General features: G+C 34.5%; 1 protein-coding gene across 16 annotated transcripts in view; it reads left to right on the top strand.

Moving 5' to 3' along the window:
* The window catches only part of BCAS3 (BCAS3 microtubule associated cell migration factor), a 569,341-nt gene that overhangs the window by 112,539 nt on the left and 434,448 nt on the right, over window positions 1-22,354 (top strand). For all 16 annotated transcript variants that reach the window (XR_014238437.1, XM_082372026.1, XM_082372012.1 and 13 more), the window contains exons 8-9: window positions 9,604-9,711; window positions 12,099-12,175. Coding sequence is in view for 15 of the 16 variants with exons in the window: in XM_082372026.1 (XP_082228152.1) it covers window positions 9,604-9,711; window positions 12,099-12,175 (185 nt within the window). In the remaining variant the exon portion in view is untranslated. The remainder of the gene's footprint in view (window positions 1-9,603; window positions 9,712-12,098; window positions 12,176-22,354) is intronic.

Below are 22,354 nucleotides of genomic sequence, written 5' to 3'. Positions count from 1 at the left end.
ACATCTCTTCCATAATTTGAATTTCCATTGCATTTGTTTTTCACTGTGGTATATTAAACATACTTGTATTATAACTTTATTCTCTATCCTTAAAAAAAAATCTAATATTTTTTTAAATTTCCTTGAAGGTAGAATATTTCTAACTCATCTTCATATTTAATTGCAAATTATAGAATCTTACATTAAAAAAATACAGTGTATTATACCTCTTTGCTTCTTATGTAGTATATGACCCTATTGAAGAACACCTGATTCCAACCTCAATTTTACATTGCCTCCTGTTTTCATGTGGAGACTTTACTTCTTCTTGCCTGGTTACCTCCCCATGTAAAAGCATTGTTAGTACCACTCTCTCAACTTGTAGTGGTGTTGGAAGGTTTAAATACCCAGTGTTTATCCTGAACTTTGCAAAAGAAAAATGTTATTATTAACTAGGCTAATCACAAATTTAGTCTTCAATATGGTTAAGTTTCCATTTTCTTGGCTTTTTCTTTTTAATTACTTAATAAAAAAACGCCACCAACTGACTTTTGTTCTTTAGCAGCTGGATAAGAATACAAATAATGTAATACTATCAAAATTTTTCCTCTTATATTTAAAGGATTAGCTTCAGTAACACATGTTGAAGGTTGTGCAGCTTTTTCCCATTTAAAAATAAGTGTTTCCATGCTTCTTGCAATTTGTGGTAGATTTAAGATGTCTTTGCTATTTTGTGTTTCACTTATACATGCACATTCTTGGAAAATGTCACTTTCTCAAATACTTTGTTCCGCTTTTCCTAATTTCGGTTCAATCTGTTAAATATCATGAATAAAAATAATAAAAGTCTTTGTAAAGGAAAATGTTATTAATGTTTAGAATTTTCAAGTCATAAAAGCCGTATCTCACATTGCTTTAATGTGATGCTTATTGTATTGCATTACAAAAAAACTTTTTTTTTCAATTTATTTATTTATTTATGGCTGTGTTGGGTCTTCGTTGCTGTGTGCAGGCTCTTTCTAGTTGTGGTGATCGGGGGCTGCTCTTCGCTGTGGTGCATGGGCTTCTCACTGCGGTGGCTTCTCTTGTTGCGGAGCACGGACTCTAGGCTCATGGGCTTCAGTAGTTGTGGTGCACAGGCTCAGTAGTTGTGGCACGCGGGCTTTAGTGCACCGGCTCAGTAGTTGTGGCACGCGGGCTTTAGAGCACAGGCTCAGTAGTTGTGGCACACGGGCTTAGTTGCTCCGTGGCATATGGGATCTTCCGGACCAGGGATGAAACCCGTGTCCCCTGCATTGGCAGGTGGATTCTTAACCACTGTGCCACCAGGAAAGTCCCCCAAAAAACTATTTTGAAAACATTGTTCAGGGTAAGAAATAGCTATGATTCTAATAAAACATATGAATATTAAGAAAAAAAATTAGTATAAAAATTAAAAGTAGACTCTGTGACTCTGTGATAGAAAGTTATAAGTTTAGGGGATTAATATATATTATTTGTGATTCTTGTTTTCTATCAGGCATAAAAGATAGTTTGCACCTATCTAATACAACATTTTCAATCAGTGTTTAAATTTCAAAGATAAAGTGTAAGGTCACCATCATCATTCTTCCATTATTCTAAGTCTTCACAAAAAGCCCAAGATACCTAGGTCATTCCTCATTTTCTACATGGTAATAACCTAGCGTTTGACATAGAAAAGGGATTATTGAATCTTCTATGGAAAGATGTACTTCAATAGCAATACTTAACTGCACATACCTGAAGATCTTATTTAATTCCTATTCTTTGACCATTTCATGCTCCTTGCTCCATTTAGTGGTTCATTTGATTAGGTCTCACTGTACTGCTGACTTTTCCATTAATTAGTAATTGTTGGATCTGAAACACACTGTCGGAATATTTCCCAATGTTTACAACATGTATAGTATTATCTGTATATAAAACTAACTGAAGTCATGGATTGAGAGTTCTGACAGTCACTCAACCAGATTATGTGGTTATGTATTTTTGGTCAAATCTTTTCACTGTGTAACCCCAATTAAGAACAAATTACTGGTATAACTAATGAAAATTAAAATAACTTTTTGATTAAAAGTACTTAATGCTTAGCATTTTAAAAGTTTTATTATTTGGAGGCTCTCTGTTGTCCTAATAAAACTATGTTGGCTTAGTAAAAGGATATCAGCAATTTTAGTGTGTTACAGAAGAACCTGAGAAATGGAAGCCCACTCAGATTTGTTTCAGAATAGTTTATAATAGTAAAAATTTATTTAAAAGTGTATTAGTTTAACATAATTGTCTATATAGTACTTAAAGGAAAGAAATTAATTTGATAGATTGAAAGAGTAAACAGTAAATCATGAGTCTAGATACATTACTGAAATTTAATAATCAAATAAGTAAGTGAAAAGGCAACTGAATGTTATTGAAGTAGTAGTAGATCTTTTTACTGTCTCCATAGATTTGCCTTTCCAGAATGTCATATCGTTGGAACTTCATTCTTTATAAGGCAAAATAATATTACATTGTATGTGTATACTACAGTTCGTTTATGCATTCATCATTTAAAAGGACATATGGTTGTTTCCACTTTGTGGTTATTATGAATAATGCTGATATGAATGTTCATGTACATGTTTTTCTGTCGACATATGCTTTCATTTCTTGGTGTACATCTAGGAGTGGAATTGCTGGATCATATGGTAATTCTGTCTTTAGCTTTTTGAGAAACCGCCAGACTGTTTTTCATAGCAGCTGCACCATTTTACATTCCCACCAGTAATGGATCAGGGTTTTACTTTTTCTGTATCCTTGCAAATACCTGCTCCTTTTCAATTGTTTTGTTATAACCAACCTAGTGGGTGTGAAGTAGTATCTCACTGTGGTTTTGATTTGCATTTCACCACTGATTAATGATTTTGATAATCTTTTCATATACTTGTTGGCCATCTGTATATCTTCTTTGGAGAAATGTCTATTCACATCCTGTGCTTATTTTGTAATTGGGTTGTTTATCTTCTAGATGTTGAATAATAAGAGTTCTCAATATACTCTGGATACTAGACCCTTATCTGATATATGATTTACAAATATTTTCTATTTTTTGATTGTCTTTTAACTTTTTAAAATAATGCCCTTTGATACACAACAGTTTTAAATATTGATGTAATATAATTTTTTTTCTTTTGTTGCTTGTGCTTTTGGTGTCACATCTGAAAATATTGTCAAATCCAAGATCATGAAGATTTACCCCTATATTTTCTTCTTGTATAGTTTTAGCTCTTATATTTAGGTCTTTAATACATTTTGAGTTAATTTTTATATATGATTTAAGATAGTAGTCCAACTTTTTTGCATGTGGACTTCAGTCTTCCCAGCACCATTTGTTGAAGATACTTGGTACTTTTTTCAAAAATTAATTGATCACAGATGTATGGGTTTATGTCTGGACTCTGAATTTTATTCCATTGGTTTACATGTCTGATGTCAGTAACACAGAGTTTTGATTAATGTAGCTTTGTTGTAATTTTTGAAATCAGGTAGTGTGCGTCCTCCAATTTGTTCTTTTTTATTTGGGACCTCTTGCAACTTCATTTGTTTTTAGGTTGGCTTTTCACTTATGCAAAAGCCATTGGAATGTTGATAGAGATTGCATTGCTATTGTAACTAGAACTGCTTTCTTAACTTTTTATTTTGGATTGATAATTGCTGGTTTATGTATGTTGATCTTGTACCCTGAAATTTTCCTGAATTTATCAGTTCTAGTACTATTTTATGAATTCTTTGTAATTTTCTATATATAGCATCATGTTGTCTGTGAATAGAGATAGTTTTATTTCTTTTCCAATTTAGAAGTTTTCGGTTTCTTTTTCTTGCCTAATTGCTTTGGTTAGATCTTTCAATACAGTGTTGACTGTAGGCATCCTTGTCTTGTTTCAGATATTAATGGAAAAACATTCAGTCTTTTGTCAATTAGTATAGTGTTTTGCAAATGCCCTTTATCATATTTGGAAATTCCCTTCTGTTCCTAGTTTCCTGTATGTTTTTTTTGTTGTTGCTGTGTTTTTTTGTTTTTTTTTTAATCATGAAAGGGTGTTGAATTTTGGCAGATGCTTTTTGTGTATCCATTGAGATGATCATGTTGTTTTTCCCCCTTTCATTCTGTTAATGTGATGTTGACTGTTAAGAGTTTATTATTTAATTCCACATATTTGTGACATGGTGATTATTTGATATGCTATGTTTAATATCACATATTCATGAATTTCCAGTTTTCCTTCTGCTTTTGATTTGTAATGTCATTCCATCTTGGTTAGAGAGATTGTCTTCATTGTTTTTAAATTTAGTGAGACTTGTTTTGTGGCTAACATAGAAGAAGAATGTGTATTCTGCCATTATTGGGTAGAGTCTTATATAGGTTTGTTGAGTTTAGTTGATTTATATTGTTAATCTTAAGCTGTGTTCATTTTTTTTCTTTCATTTTTTTTCATTCTGCTACTCTAATGTGTAATTTCACTCATCTTATTTTCAAGTTTGTGATTTCTTTCTTTGGTCTATTCTGATATTCAGATATGCTTTTGAAACCTTTAGTGCCTTTTTCATTTTAGTTATTGTATGTGGTTATTTAGTTATTTATTTAGTTATTATTTAGTTATTTCTATGTGGTTCCTTTTTCATAAGGAACCAGTATCTTTATTGATATTTTCAATTTGTGAATTCATCTTTCTCCCTTATTTCTTTGTCTATAATTTCTTTTAGCTCTTTGAGCATATATAAGACAAGTTGATTTAAATTCTTTGTATAGGTTCTTCAGTGTCAGTTTCTCTCAGTTTATTTTTGTTCTTTGTATGGGCTCTACCTTCCTGTGTCTTTGTGTGCCTTGTGATTTTTTGTTGAATGGTGGACATTTTGAATATCATAATGTGGCAACTCTGAACATCATATTGTCCTCCCCTCCCCAGGGTTTGCTGTTTTGCTTGTTGAGGTCTGCAGCCACACACTGTTTATTGACTTTTTCAAACTCTTTTTTGTAAAGACTATGTTTGGGACAGTTCTTTGAGTGTGTAGTGATACCATCTACAGCTCTGCCGTAGCCTTTACCTCTGGCTTGTGCAGTCAAAAGCTCAGCCAGAGATGCAAGACTAGTGTCCTCACAGTTCTTTGTTGAGCCGGCATTGGCTCTGGGCATGTGTGCTGTATTCTAGATTCCCTGGTATATCATTCAGTGTACACATATGCATATACAGAAACACACATGTGATTTTCATTTCAAGGAATTGGCTTATGTGACTGGGCTGGCAGGTGAGAAGTAGAGTCGGCTAGCAGGCTGGAAACTATCAGGTAGAGACTGATACTGCAGTCTTGAGGTAGAATTTCTTCAGGATTATGAATTTTTATAAATTGAATCTCTATATTCAGTTCTTTTAATCTGCTGTCTTTCATTTCATCTCTTATTTCTTCTTCATTCTGGAAATTTTTCTGAGGTTTGTCCTATACAGATTCAATTTTCTGAATAAAACTTGGACTTCATTAAAATTACATACTCCCACTCTTCAAAAACACAGACTGGGAGAAAGCACTTGCAAAACACATATCTGATAAAGGACTGTTACCCAAAATACACAAAGCTCTTAAAAATCGAAAATAAGAAAATGAACAACCTGATTAAAAATTGGGCAAAAGACCTCACCTCAAAGACAATATACAGATGTCAAGTAAACATATGAAAAGGTGCTCCATATCACATGTCATCAGGGAAACAACAAGGACATACTACTACACACCTGGCCAAAATTCAGTACACTGAATATATCAAATGCTGGTAAAGTGGAGCAATAGGAACTCTCATTAATTTCTGGTAGGAATGCAAAATGGTAAAACCACTTTGGAAGACAGTTTGGCAGTTTTGTACAAAACTAAACATACTTTTACCATACAATCAAACAATTGTCCTGCATAGTATTTACCCAAAGGAGTTACGTCTGCCCAAAAAACTGCACACAGGTGTTTATATCAGCTTTATCCATAATTGCCAGAATTTAGAAGTAACCAAGATGTCCTTCAGTAGGTGAATGGATAAATAAAACGTGGTACATCCAGATAATGGAATACTATTCAGGACTAAAAGCTATCAAGCCATGAAAAGAAAGGGGGGAAACTTTAAAAGTGTATTACTACGGGAAAGAAGCCAATCTGAAAAGGATACATACTGTATGATTGCAACTAAACAACATTCTGGAAAAGGCAATACAGTAAGACAGTAAGAAGATCAGAGTTTACCAGGAGGGATGCATAGGCAGAGAACAAAGGATTTTTAGGGCAGTGAGACTATTCTGTATGCTACTGTAATGTTGGATATATGTCGTTATAAATTTGTCCAAAACCCATACAATGTACAACACCAAGAGTGAGCCATAATGAAAACTGTGGGATTTGGGTGATTATATTGTGTCATTATAGGTTGTAGCAAATGTTCCACTTTGGTAGGGGACGTTGATAACGGGGTAGGCTATGCATGAATGGGGGCAGAGGCTATACGGAAAATCTTTGTACCTTCCTCTCAATTTTGTTGTGAACCAAAAACTGCTCTAAAAAATGAAGCATATTAAAACATTTTTTAAAATGTGATGGGAAGGATTACAGAGAAAGTAAGAAATAATGAAATAGGCAACGTATTTAGATGAAAACGTTTAGTGTTTTCTTCTTGGTGTTTATCTTCTATACTATAGTTTCAGGATTTGCTTTTAGGAAATCCAGTTTAACTATTTTGTTTTATATTTAATTTAACCTTTTCATTTTCCGTAATGGAAGTTTTAAAACATTTTACTCTTTAAATAATTGTAGTCAACTCTCTTCACTGAAATGAACTGTAAATTCCATACCTTTGGCTCTGGGAGGACTAGTCCTTTGCTAATAAAAGCTTTATAACTTCCTTTATGTGTATAGGTTATGAATACAGCAGGTAACAGATTGCTCCAATGCAAAAATTTTCAATATATGTCCTGGTTCCTCACTATAAAACAGGTTACGTAGGTAAAGGGAAGGTCAGTTAAGGAGAATTTGCATTCATTTCTATTATATATTTATCATTAAAAGTACTAAATAACTTTACATTACCCCTGTTGATATTTATGTGTTGGAAAGGCAGTGGTGCCTGGGCACAGTTTAGAGTCCTTTAACCAACCATTTACTAATACAAATTACGTCATTTCTGCTTTTCTTTCCAACTCTGGTTTTGCTTGCAATAGATTCAGTTACATTCTAAATTAGATTCTCTACATTTCTATGTGAACTTTTTTTCCTTAAAGTATTAATTAGGTTTTATCTTAAAGTGAAGTCACAATTTTAGGTTTAAATGTCAGGCGCAAACCTGTAAACATGTTAACCCATTTGAGCTCTAGAAATCTAATGAAGACTTCTGTATACAGCTTTTGACACTGCTTGGTGTATACTAGAGTACAAAGTAAAAGCTTGTTTCTTGTCTGTATATTTTAGAATAACACATGTCCTTTCTGTTATGGGGCATGCATTCTGCTGATGTTATAGAAAGCTTTCTCATCAGCCTACCCATGAGGAAAATTAAGATTGTCTTGCTGTGTCCCAGGGAAATAGTCAAGGCTTTTAAAAAGAGAGAAAATAGAGAACAAAAGGACATGTCAGGCGTGTACACAACTGTGTTATTGGCAGATAGCATGACTCCTTTATGAATGTGTGACTTTCTGAAAACTCTGATTTTAAAAGAATTATCTTTTTCTATTAGGCATTGAATAAGAGGTTTTTTCCATATATAAATAGAATTTTTAGATCTACCAAATCTTGTTCATTCAACTCTAAACAGCCTTCATAGCATTTGTTTTGTCTACTTCTATTGAAGGCTTTCTGCAGGAAGAATCTCAGTTGTGACATTGTATGGATGCCAGTGAAATGATCAGAATTCAAGTTTCTAGTGTACCGTGGCTATAATGAGCTGCTAATTGAAGGTGACAAGCTGTTTTTTCCTTCCCAGTTGGTCTGGCAAAATGTTAGATTTCGTTCATTATTAACTCATTGCTTCTCAGCAGAGGACTGGATTAATTAGTTGGGAACATTAAGAAAAGAATTTTTGCCTTGTGTCAATTTTAGAGGTTGAAGTTCAAGTTTTACTAGATTCTCTCCCATCTCCACTTTCACCAATTGTATGCACTTGTGTTAAGTCCCTAGCACAATCAAGACACAGCAACATTTCTATTGCCCTAAAAGTGGCACCCATCATGCCACTTTGTACTCTGTAGCTTCCCTCCTTTTCTGGTCCCTGGCAACCACTGATCTGCTTCCTATTTATTTTTTTGGCTGCGTTGGGTCTTCATTGCTGTGCGCGGGCCTTCTCTAGTTGCGGCGAGCGGGAGCTATATTCTTCATTGCGGTGCATGGGCTTCTCATTGCGGTGGCTTCTCTTGTTGCGGAGCACACGCTCTTGGTGCGCAGGCTTCAGTAGTTGTGGCTCGCGGGCTCTAGAACGCAGGCTCAGTAGCTGTGGTGCACGGGCTTAGTTGCTCCGCGGCACGTGGGATCTTCCTGGACCAGGGCTCAAACACGTGTCCCTTGCATCGGCAGGTGGATTCTTAACCACTGCGCTACCAGGGCAGTCCCAACTTGTTAATGTTTTTGTTGAGGATTTTTTATGTATATTCATGAGATATATAAATATATCGGTAGCTTCTTGTGAAGTATTTATTTTTGGGATCATGTGTTACTGGCCTCATAAAATAAGTTGGTGACTCCTATCTTATAAAAGAGTTTGTGTAGAATATCTAAACTTTTGTTTAAATGATTAGTAGAATTTACAAATGAAGCCATTTTTAAGGATTTCTTTGTAAGAAGTTTTAAATTATGAGTTTGGTTTGTTTTATAGATACTGGAATATTCAAATTATCTATTTCAAGGAATTGGGTTTAGTTTTGTTTAATTTTTTCTTTTGCTTACTCAAGTTTTGTTTCATTGATTTGTTGTATTTTATTAATTCCCTCATTCCACTTTCATTTGGTTTAACTTGCTCTTCCTTTCCTACTTTCTTAAGGTGAAAACATTGATCTCTTCATCTGTTCTAGTATGAAGGAACACATTGTCTTTATAATTTAAATTTTATCATTTAGAATGCGTATTTATGTACATTTTAGAAAGAGGTCTCGCTTCTGATAGATTCTTGATTAGGGTTGAACTGTGTCAATCTACATATTAACCCTTATATTAATGGCTTGTCTTTTATTATGGGTTTGTGTATATATTGCAACTTTGTGTTACTAGGTTTTATACTTATACAGTCAAATTCTCACAAATAACTGCAGCTTTATTTCTTTCTTGTAGTAATTTCTTACGCACATACCTTCTATACTGTGTTGAGTAGAGTGGCCATATTCTTCAAGTGTTCTTCTCTAATCCCTGATTTTAGGGTGAAAGCTTTCAGTATTTCACCATTATGCAGTTGCTAATTTTGTTGATTAAAGTCAAAATCAATTTGCTTGTATTATGTTAGTAAGAAAATGTATTGGCCCTCCCACCTGTTAAAACATAATAGCTTGTGTCTTTATTTATTTATTTATTTATGTGTGTATGTATGTATGTATTTATTTATTTATTTTTTAGCACAAGTCCACCTTACTGTTGTGTGGATTTATATTCACTTCGTACTGGGGAGATGGTCAAGTCCATTCAGTTTAAAACACCTATCTATGATCTCCATTGCAACAAAAGGTAAGCAATTTTTCATGTGTTTCTTGTGCAAGATAACATACCTCCTGTGCATGTACCACATTTCCATTATCATTGACTTTGATATAATAATAATAAAAAAGTCACAAATATGTCTTCGGAATTCTGCCAAATATAAGTAGCTCTTAAGATTTCTTAATGTTTTCAAACTTTTTGTCTTGACCCATTAGTGAAATAATGAAATGGAAAAGAATAAAAAGTGCCTGAGCAAACATATGAAGTTTAAATATTGCTTTGAGGAACCTTTTTATATGTATAACATAACATTTTATATATAACTTTTTGTTTAATATATGTACTTCTATATGTTTACTGGTTTATGATGGGAAATGTAATTTTCCTGTTAGCATTCATCAAAACAAAGCTTATTTCTGAAATGTAAAAAAGACTTTTAAACATTCTTATTTTTTTGCACTTCACAATGGAGCTAAACGAGGGACCAGATAGATTTTTCCTAGCCCCATGATGCTAAATGTCTTATCAAGGTCATGGCTGCAAATTATTAATCTCATTAAAGAGCAAACACATGGAACATGGAAAACAAAAATTAAATTTTATAGTAAAAGACTCTCAGGTTAGATTTTAAAGAGATATTTCAAAAAGTGACTCAGAAAGTTTGAATGTAAAAGGAATGGTAAACACATACCTGACAAATACAAACTAAAAGCCCAAGACTTTGATATTAATGATAAAAATATTTGAATTCAATACAAAAATATGAAATAGGACAAAGAAGAGTTGTTCAGTGATAGTGTGTAATTCATAATGAAGATCTAGTTATTATGTATATTTAAACTTCAAATAACATCAAACAAAATTATATATGACATAGGAGGTATACTTGTTATTTCCGGGATAATGTAATTATCCAGTGATATATTAAATTATTAAAAATCAACATTTTTGGGCTTCCCTGGTGGCACAGTGGTTAAGAATCCGCCTGCCAGTGCAGCGGACATGGGTTCGAGCCCTGGTCCAGGAAGATCCACATGCCGCGGAGCAACTAAGCCCATGCGCCACAACTACTGAGCCTGCGCTCTAGAGCCCACGAGCCACAACTATTGAGCCCATGTGCCACAACTACTTAAGCCCGTGTGCCTAGAGCCCTTGCTCCGCAAGAATAGAAGCCACCGCAATGAGAAGCCCGCGCACCGCAATGAAGAGTAGCCCCGGCTCGCCGCAACTAGAGGAAGCCATGTGTAGCAATGAAGACCCAATGCAGCCAAAAATAAATAAATAAATAAATAAATAAATAAATAAATAAATAAATAAATAAATAAATAAATAAATAAATAAATAAATAAAATTTTAAAAATCAACATTTTTAAATGGGTGGATCTAGGGCTTCCCTGGTGGTGCAGTGGTTGAGAATCTGCCTGCCAATGCAGGGGACATGGGTTTGAGCCCTGGTCTGGGAGGATCCCACATGCCGCGGAGCAACTGGGCCCGTGAGCCACAACTGCTGAGCCTGCACTTCTGGAGCCTGTGCTGCACAACAAGAGAGGCCGCAATAGTGAGAGGCCCGTGCACCGCAATGAAGAGTGGTCCCCGCTCTCTGCAACTAGAGAAAGCCCTCGCACAGAAACGAAGACCCAACACAGCTTAAAAAAATAAATAAATAAATAAATTTAAAAACAAAAAAAAAAGGGTGGATCTAGTAGTTAAATATTTAACAACTGTTATAAGGAGCAATACTCTAAAATGTAGTTTATAAAACAACTTCATTTCAGATACATTTTAATTTTGAAAATTTATAACTTTCCCCTAATTATTTATAAATCTTGAACTTTGGGAGAAATACAGATTCTGATTAATTTTAATATTTCAATAATCAGAAATGTCTCATTTACATTGAATAATAGTTATCTGAGCTTCCTTCCTCCCTTCCTTTCTCCCTCCCTCCCTCCCTCCCTCCCTCTCTCTCATTTTGGCTCTTGTGTTGGGAAATTCAGCAATCATTTTAAGTGCCAGGTTGTATAAATCCATTTTATGTTTAATTCCATGACTTTGAGCCAGCACTGGAAAAACACTTTTAGTAAATAGCCAGCAGTTTATTGATCTCATACATTCTTAATGAAGATAGATTCATTTGATTTATAATGAATGAAAATGAAATTTTATTTTGAGGTGTAGTTCTCCTGTGACTTTTCTTCCTTTAATCTTGTCTATCTTGATCATGTTAAGGATTTTGTGACTGTATTTTGACATTTAAGAAGCAGATGTTTCTAGCCTATATGCTTTAAGAAGCGTTTGATTTTTAAAAATTCCTTTGGTACATATTTACTTAAATCTAGATGATTTATTTATAGTTCAGTTTATAGAATTTCACATTAACATTTTCTTTTGTGGTTTTTTCCCTCTAATTTTAGGATCCTTGTCGTAGTATTGCAGGAGAAAATTGCTGCCTTTGATAGCTGTACTTTCACAAAAAAATTTTTTGTCACAAGTACGTATCAACTTGATTTATTTCCTATCATATGCATTGAGTTTATACTACTTACTTGATAGAATCAGCAGACTAATTGGAATCATAACATCAGTATTTCATGCTTATTCAATTACTGTATTTCTATGTTTCTGTGATGTCTTATTTAGTAATATAATTTTATGGTATATGTGTTCAACCCACAGCGCATTTTCTTCATGTTACTGTGGAAGCCTTGTTGTATACCTCTGCTTTTCCTTATATATTTTCCTTGAGTCGTTGTGATTAATTTAGATTTGTGTAGCTATGTTGTTAAATTACTTAATTAACATAACATACTTGTGGACATAACTGGATTATCATTCATGAGGGAAATGTGTCAGTCTTTCACTCCTTCTTTCCCCCACCTGTCACAACTCTGCCTGGATTTGCAGAAATAAGCCTGGATTCTGGATCCACACACACACACACACACACAGACACAGACACAGTCATACAGAGAGAGTGATTGTTTGATCAGTTGATCTATTTTTTAAAAAATTGGCCCATGCACTTGTGGGAGCTGGCCAGTCCAAGATTTGCAAGGCAGGCCAGCAAGCTGGAAATTCCAACAGGGGCCTTGTCTGGAGTTAGATTTTTTTTTTTTTTTTTTTACTACAGCCTAGTAAAGCAATAGTTTTCACTCTTTTGTATTTTAACTCTAACACTCACCATCAAAGCTATAGCTGTTTTTTCAGAGAATCTGTTATGTGTGTGCTGCAGAAATAGTTCTGTTGGAACAGAGCTCATTTTTGTTATGTGTAGGGAATTCCAATCATATTGTTGCATCTCCTGAAATATCACAACTATTTACACACTTACTCATCAGATGTTTATCCATGTATTAAGCTCTGAGTAGTAGACATTATTCCTTTCTGGTAAGAGCTCATGTTCTTGTTAATATCTTACAGTCTATATGTTATTGCATACATTATATAATATATACTATACTATATATAACACATGAATAATTCATTGTAATATATAGTTTATCATTTTGTAGCCTATGAAGAAGAATACAACATACAACTCACCTCCTTGATCTTGTAATCTTTTCTCTCAGTGATCTACAGAGATAATAATGGAGATCATGTTCATTGAGATATTTTTGTTTTATCACAAGTTCTAATTTACACCATTTACAAATTTACATTAGTATCTCTAGCACCTAGGACATTGGCTGGCACAATGTAGGCTCTCATTAACTATTTCTTGAATGACTGAGTACATTAACCCGCTTATCAGTCAGTTATTTCATACTGATCAGAAATTTACTGATATTTTAATAATGATTAAATATAGATTACCAGGAAGGATCTTTTATTGTTTTATCTATAAATTAAAAGTTTTGGGGGAGCATAGATCTGTTAATAACATCTTCATTCAAAAATGTAGTATATATATATATAATATAGTAAGCTTTGAATATTACATAGCCTGTTTTAGCATATTAATTCTTACAGACCTTATGCATTAATATATTACCTTATAATTATATCACTCATTATTAAAATTGAAACAAGTAGAAAAATAGAGGAATCATGTATGAGTCTTTCCATTTCTTCCAAGTGTGTGGGCTACAGAGGAGTGAATTAGAACAGAGTATGAATATTTCAGCCAGATTTAGATGCCAGTTTTTCCTGAGTATTTGTCTTTACATCTTATCAGTAGTCTTCTGTTGTTTTTCGTTAATCAAAGATATGTGTGTATTGGCTTCTGCAAAGTTAGACATCTCTGTTGCAGGTCCATTTTAATTTTATACTCATAGATAGCTCTTGCTGCCTCAGCTGAGTGTTAAATTGGGGAGAACTCTCAAATCATTATTTGTTAAGATAGTTTATTTAAATGACAATATATGTTTTGAAATTTAAACCTTATTTAAACACTGGGCTCTACTGCGCTGTGCATGTTGAAAGTAATATTACACTTGCCAATAGATTGCAGTTTTCTTCTCTGTAATAAATGCTAGGGTATAAAGTCAGTTGTCACAGTTGCTAAAGAGAAGTTAATATATGTAAGTAAGTTACTAATGGAGAGTTAATAATATTATTATTATTCTTTATCCACTAAAAAAAACTAGCATAAATAATAATGCTAGTTTTTTTTTAGTGGATAAATAAACATTATAGATTTTTCATTGATTAATACCCACTATAGAATTTTAAAAGAAAAAATTAAACTTTATTATAAAGAAAGAATTAAGATAATTAGATTTGTGTATTTCATAGTTTGAGTCAAAGGACATAGGCTTTGTAATAATTTTGATACATTGGAATCAGAATAGGCTTTTCACAATACTCCTGTTTTGTTGGAGAAAATGGGCAATGTATTATTTATATTATAATAGTAAATATTATATTTATATTATAATAGTAATTTTTAAGCTTAGATGACCTAATTATATTTTGCATAAAATCATGTAGATATAACCTGTATCTTCAATTGTTTATATCTACGTATGAGTGAAATTTGTCTCAACCAGCATGAGTGTCTGTTATTTAACTAATGGGTGATAGAAATGTATTTGTTTCAAATAAGGACCTACAAATAAGAAGATTTAAGCAAAACCCTACGCACTGTAGGCTATAATTACAATTTATTTTTAAAGAAAGTTTTGTTTTTGCACATTGATGATATTTGCAGCTTTTCTGGGAGAGTATTTTGCAGTCTGAGATTTTGCAATAGAAGAATTTGTTTTTGGAATGTCCTGACTTGGGTTAACTTATAGAAAATACGTAAAGCCCTTGAGTCAATTGGCAGGATCAATATAGAAACTGGCACATTACAGAAATTTCATATTTTCATGGGATTTTACTGTACTTTCTCAATTAAACCATTTATAGTGGAAATAAGAATGAAAATACCTTTAAGCAGAAGAAGAGAGACTATAGTATGTATTCTTACTTTTCAGTCTTACTTGAAATCATGAAGTTCTTGCAGAAAGGTGAATTTTTAGTCATGTTAAAATGGTGAAATGTACCTTTGATTTTCAATCATTTTGCTTATTTGATGAACATATAGTCATTTAGTGATATGGCAAAAATATTGCATTTTATTAAATTACTAAGGCCATAGATATACCATTTCATTTCCTATGAATGTTATTTTTTTTTGATGCCTTTTTTTCTTTTTTTAAGAAAAATTATTTATTTATTGGCTGTGTTGGGTCTTCGTTGCTGCGCATGGGCTTTCTCTGTTTACGGCAGGCGGGGTCTACTCTTGTTGTGGAGCATGGACTCTAGGCACACAGGCTTCAGTAGTTGTGGCACGCGTGCTCAGTAGTTTTGGCTCACAGGCTTAGTTGCTCCGCGGCATGTGGGATCTTCCTGGACCAGGGCTCGAACCCGTGTCTCCCACATTGACAGGCGGATTCTTAACCACTGTGCCACCAGGGAAGTCCCTGAATGTTATTTTTTAAAAAAAATTTATTTGGGGAAATATATACAATTATTTAAAGATGGTAGTGTAATGAACCACCATGTATTTATCATCTAGTTTCAATATGTTCCAACTCGTGGACAATCTTTTTCATTTATACCCTTCCCAAATTATTTTGAAGCATATCCCTGATATATAATTTAATCTATTATCTATATTTAAATGATAAAAACTTACAAAATCATTATTTCTGTATTACCAATTGATCAAATAATTTATCGTCTAAACTCTGAGGTCTTTTGATTGGAACAAAGGCCTTACTTGATTTAACTGTGGTCAACAAGTGTAAACTTGTACATTCCTTCCAACTGAACTGTCAAGGTTTTTGGCATACAAAACCTTCTTTATCAAAATCCAGTGTCCTTGCTAAATCTTTATTTCTACAACCCATTTTCATGCTGCTTATGCTACATTTTCTTTGAGCCACTCGTAACTCTCAGTTCTTTGCAAGTGCTCTGTTTTCCTGCCTGAAATGGCCTTTTCACTAGCAGTCTCTCTTTCCACAGTGACTTAATCCTACATGTCTTTCTAGCCCCAGTGTAGATGTTAGTTCTTATATGAAGTATTTCCTGATCCCCTTAGTTTAAGGAAGCCTCTCCTTCTTCTAAATCCCCAAAATCTATCCACAGAACAGTAGACCTTCAGCATGCTGTGTAAAGCAGGATGCCCTGGTCAAATAAACTTAGGAAATGCTGCCTTCTATTGGAGGATGCCAGTGGTGATTAGCATTTTAATCTGTTTAAATTTATTTACTACCATTTCAATATTTCCTAGGTTTATTTGATTACAGGCCTCTTTTTTTACCCAGTACCCTTTGGGAATGCTTCTATAGTGTAATTTTTCCCTCTGTTAAGACACTTAGTTTCTATGTTATTGTATGTGTCTTCTGTCTACTTGTTCTATCTTTGCCGCTATAGAGTAATTTCCTTGAGAGCGAAGTTATTCATCTTGATTTGGATTAAGGAAGTAGGTCCATCATGCAAGGTATAATATATCCATTTGTTCTAGCTAACTTAAAAATATTTCTGATGCTTATTTTTGGTTCTTAGAATAATAAAACTCAATTCGCTAAAGATGAAAACATTTATCACAACTATTTCTACTTTCAAAGCATCAGTGGTTCTTTTCCAAGATGTTTAGCTAGCCAAAAGGGTTGAGAATGTAGTACAACTCTATCAAAAGTTATCAGATAAGGAAGAAAGTTATTCATATAGGATCAGTAGTCATCTCTAGAGAGTGATATAGGCTTGAACTGGGAATTATAAGTTTGGTGGGTATTTAAAGGAATGAATATATGAATGCATATAGGAACAAAGTTTCTTTCTCATGTTGGAGTTAAGTACACAGCTTTTCTGAAGTATGAGTTTATTTGAAAATTACACCTTTGTAGTGATCAGCTCTTGAGTATCTCTCCAGTATCTGGAGTATTGTTTCCCCTTTCAGGAGTAGGAGCTTCTGTTTTACAAGCCTTTAGGAAGCACAAAATATCAGTTGAGTTTGATAAAAATGAGTGTCTTTTTTTTTTTTTTAAGTTAATATTGTTTTAGGATCTTTGCCATATAGTCCCAAATGCTTCCCTCTGTATTGCTGGACTACTGAACAGTTGAAACAAGTATTATTAAAATATTAGTCTCATATTCTGTGAATCGTTCATGATAGGAAGAAGAGATCTGGAAGGATCACTAGTGTGTCTAGTGTTGCAGTCAGGTGCTTTATAAGTGGCATGCAGCAAGTCCTGGTCAAGTGGGGTGGAGTCCACAGTAGTGAATTTCCAGTAATTTCTGATTCATTAGGATTATCACTTATTCTGTGACCGTACTGCTTGTAAAATGGCTCTCGTGGCTTAAGGATGCCATGAAGTCTATTTAGTATGGATTTCTTTAAATCTGAAATGTATGTTAAATGTTGAAAAATGGGGTAGTATAAAAGTACAACTGTCATTTCTTGATGATAAATGATGGAAATAAGTGTAATAAACTATGTATTAAAATCCAGTGATATCTTTTGAAGATAGATGTCCAGTATCGTTGTCAGAACACACCTGCGTAACCTGGAAGGGGGTATGAGAAGGGGCTTTTGGGATTCTATAATGTCCTGTTTTTTGTTTTGGGTGCTGCTTTTATGCACGCATATGTTTACTTTGTTGACTTGGGTACTTCTTTATCTATATTATATTTAAATACATAGTTTACATTAAAAAAAGAGTCCAGAAAGCATCAAGAACAACAAAAGTTTGTGATTTCTCTCCTCACACTCTGAATGCCGTTCATTGTAGCATTTCACAGCAGATCTCCCCAAACCCTTCATCTATAATACTCTGGCCAATAGTAGTTATATCTCATTTCATACTTCCATTTTCTCACCATTCTTAGTTACATATTATTTTACTTTACTTGAAAACCCTATAGACCAGATTTATTCAAGGGCTGTTAGGTTCTTGATATTGATGATATTTAACACATATTTGTATGAAGAAATTTAGCTTCTTTTCTTTGAAATACAACTTCACCTTAAGGGATTTTTATCAACATTTTGAACAAAATTGAGCAAGACTTAATATTTAAAATCAAGGAACACATGGAGCCATTTCCTAACTTTAAATAAGCTTATTTTTCCCTAATTTTTGCAACCTCCCCCCACCCCCATTCCTTTAAACAGACTGAAACTTTTGGCAAGTGGAAAGAAGCATGGTATAGGTTATGTGTGTTTCTCTGAATTTGGGTTATTCCATGCTTGTAAGCCAGTTTTGCCTGGGACAGTGAGAAGTACAGGATATAGGGATTGGAGGACAGGGGAGCTGATAGGCATACTGAGAATAGCATTCGTGGCAGCCCATGTAGTTTTTTTCCCCCATTGATTGGTTTCTAGTTCTTAAAGAATTAGTACTAAAGCCCATGTAGAATGACAGATTCTTAATGAGGATATTGTTTTGTTCATGCAAGCATTTAATTTCTAAAAGAGTTTGAAAAGCTCTTGTGTAATACAATCATGATTGCCTAAGTTGTGTATGAATACAATGATGAGACTGTAAAATAAGTAGAGACAGCTGTGTCCATCAGAGAAAGCACCATGGGAATTTGTGCCAAAGGGTGGATGGGTCAGGTAAAGAGAGCTGATAGAGAACTGGAAAGGGAACACAGCCAATATGATGAGAAAGGAGACACCTTCGTATTTGGCTGTACAGAAAAGGTGGCCTTGAGCAGCTGTCTGATGTGGAAATCCAAAACCCATGTATGATTAAGAAAACAAAAGACCAAGACTGATAGATGTCATTAGCAGTCATTTCCAGTGTGCTTAAGTTTAAATGCAGATATGAAGTCTCCAGAGAGACCAAAGGACCGTATAGGAAGTAACTCTTTCCACTGGCTTCTGTTTTTACTTTGAGGAGGAAAATGTATTCCTTACAATCCTAATGTTATTTCTCAGGGTTAGAATGTGTATTTTTCATTTATGTTAATGGTGAATTACAAATAAGGCATGTATTCAATGGATCTTTAAAATGCAAAATTATTTTTAATTTTGGGAAGAGGAACCTTTCTTTTTATGTTTGTAAGCAAGCTTGTAACATTGATAAGAAGAGATTGGCAGGTTAATGTGGCATCTAAGACCAGTTCAAGTTAAAACCCTGTTCTTTTGGTTTCCCATCTATATACAACAGACTAGGCGGCCGTGATGTTTTCATAGCCCAGGCAGGTGTTCAATATAAAGTGGACTCTAAATAACATGTATGCCATGAACTAACGTGATTTTCATATTTTCTGCACGTAATTCCCACCCATTGAATGCGTTGAGCCTTCGAATGGCATTACTCTGTTTCATATAAAAAAAAAGCAAAAATAAAATCAAGTTTTAAATTCAAAGCTCATGGAACCTTAAGAGGGTCATTAATCAGGAGTAAGATGGTCAAATAAATCTCTGAAATGATATTTAATATTTTATGTGCTTATTCTTTCTGGAGAGGGTTTCATAGTCCTTTCTGAACTTCATTCAGTGTGTGGTCTTTGGTGACTTGTGTCTTTCACTGAACATAGTAGAAGATTGTATTTTTTAGTGCGGTTTTAGGTTCACAGCAAAATTAATCAGAAGGCACAGAAATTTCCCATATACCCCCAGCCCCACACATACATAGTCTCCCCAATTATCAGCATCCCTCACCAGAGTAGTACATTTGTTACACTTGATGAACCTACACTGACACATAATTATCACTCAGAGTCCATTGTTTATCTTAGGATTCCCTCTTGGTGTTGTACATCAGTGGGCTTGGGTAAATGTATAATGACATATATCCATCATTGTAATATCATATAGAGTATTTTCACTGCCCTAAAAATCCCCTGTGCTCTGCCTGTTCATCTCTGCCCTCCCGTTCCCCCCAGCAACCATGGCATTTCCTAGAATGTCATATAGTTGGAATCATAGTATGTAGCCTTCTCTGATTGGCTTCTTTCAGTGAATAATATCATGTTTCCTCCATGTTGTTACCCAACTTCAAGATTTACTGTAAAGCTACAGTAATCAAGACAGTGTGGCATTGGCAAAAGAATAGACAAATAGATCAACGGAACAGAATAGAGATCCCAGAAATAAATCTTTGATGAAGAAGCAGAGGTAGCACAATGGAGCAGAGATAGTCTCTTTAACAAATGGTACTGAACAACTGGACGTTCACAGGCATAAAACTGAATTTAGACACAGACTATACATGCTTCACAAAAATTAACTCAAAAAGTATCACAGGCCTAAATGTAATACATAAAGTATAAGATTTATAGAAGATAACATAAGTGTAAACCTAGATGACCTTGGGTATGGTGATGCCTTTTTAGATAACATCACCAAAGGCACGAAAGAAATAACTGATAAAGTGGGCTTCACTAAAATTAAAAACTTATGCTCTGCAAAAGACAATGTCAAGAAAATGAGAAGAAAGGCCACAGACTGAGAGAAAATATTTGTAATAGACAAACCTAATATTTGCCAACAAAGCAACCGACAAGGGATTAATCTCCAAAATATACAAACAGCTCATGCAGCTCAATATCAAAAAAACAAACAAACCAATCAAAAAATGGGTGGAAGATCTAAATAGACATTTCTCCAAAGAAGACATACAGAAGGCCAAAAAACACTTGAAAAGATGCTCAACATTGCTAATTATTAGAGAAATGCAAATCAAAACTACAATGAGGTGTCACCTCACACCAGTCACGATGGCCATCATCAAAAAAATCTACAAACAATAAATGCTGGAGAGGATGTGGAGAAAAGGGAACCCTCCTACACTGTTGGTGGGAATGTAAACTGGTACAGCCACTATGGAGAACAGTATGGAGGTTCCTTAAAAAACTAAAAATAGAACTACCATATGACCCAGCAATCCCACTCCTAGCATATACCTGGAGAAAACCATAATTCGAAAAGATACATGCACCCCAGTGTTCACTGCGGCAGTATTTACAATAGGCAGGACATGGAAGCAACCTAAATGCCCATCAACGGAGGAATGGATAAAGAAGATGTGATACATATATACAATGGAGTATCACTCAGCCATAAAAAAAGAACAAAATAATACCATTTGCAGCAACATGGATGGACCTGGAGATTATCATACTGAGTGAGGTAAGTCACACACAGAAAGACAAATATCATATGATATTGCTTATGTGTGGAATCTAAAAAAAGGGGTACAGATGAACTTACCTTCTCTACAAAACAGAAGTAGAGTCACAGATGTAGAAGACAGACTTATGGTTAACAGGGGATAAGGTGGGGAGGGATAAATTGGGAGATTGGGATTGACATATATACACTACTATATATAAAATAGATAACTAGGACTTCCCTGGTGGTGCAGTGGTTAAGGATCCTCCTGCCAATGTAGGGGACACGGGTTTGAGCCCTGGTCCGGGAAGATCCCACATGCCATGGAGCAGCTGGGCCCATGTGCCACAACTACTGAGCTTGCGCTCTAGAGCCTGCGAGCCACAACTACTGAAGCCCGCACATCTAGAGCCCGTGTTCCGTAACAAGAGAAGCCACCGCGATGAGAAGCCCGTGCACCACAACGAAGAGTAGCCCCCTCTTGCCTCAACTAGAGGAAGCCCATGCACAGCAACCAAGACCCAATGCAGCAAAAAATAAAATAAAATAAAATAGATAACTAATAAGAACCTACTGTACAACGCAGTAGAACAGGGAACTCTACTCAATACTCTGTAATGGCCTATATGGGAAAAGAATCTAAAAAAAGAGTGGCTATATGTATGTATAACTGATTCACTTTGCTGTACACCTGAAACTAACACAACATTGTAAGTCAACTATACTCCAAAAAAAAAAAAAAAGAAAGGACAAATCTAATAATGGGCTGTTATCCAAAATATACAAAGAACTCTTAAAATTCAACAAGAACAAAATAAACAACCTGATGAAAAAATGGGCCAGTGACTCTGACAGGCACCTCAACAAAGAATAATAAGCATATGATATGATACTCCACATTATATGTCATCAGAGAAATGCAAGTTAAAACAATGAGATAACCATCACACGTCTAAAATCCAGAACACTGAGAACACCAGTGCTGTCAGAGTTGTGGAACAACAGGAACTCTCATTGCTGGTGGGAAGGCAAAATGGTGCTGCCACTTTTGGAATACAATTTGACAGTTTCTTACAAAACTAGACCTACTCTTAGTATACAATCCAGCAATCTCAC

This window comes from Balaenoptera borealis (genome assembly GCF_965194805.1).
Source record: "Balaenoptera borealis genome assembly, chromosome: 20".
NCBI classification, from domain to species: Eukaryota; Metazoa; Chordata; class Mammalia; order Artiodactyla; family Balaenopteridae; genus Balaenoptera; species Balaenoptera borealis.
The sequence above is the reverse complement of the archived record's forward strand: the minus strand, read 5'-3'. Positions and strand labels throughout refer to the sequence as shown.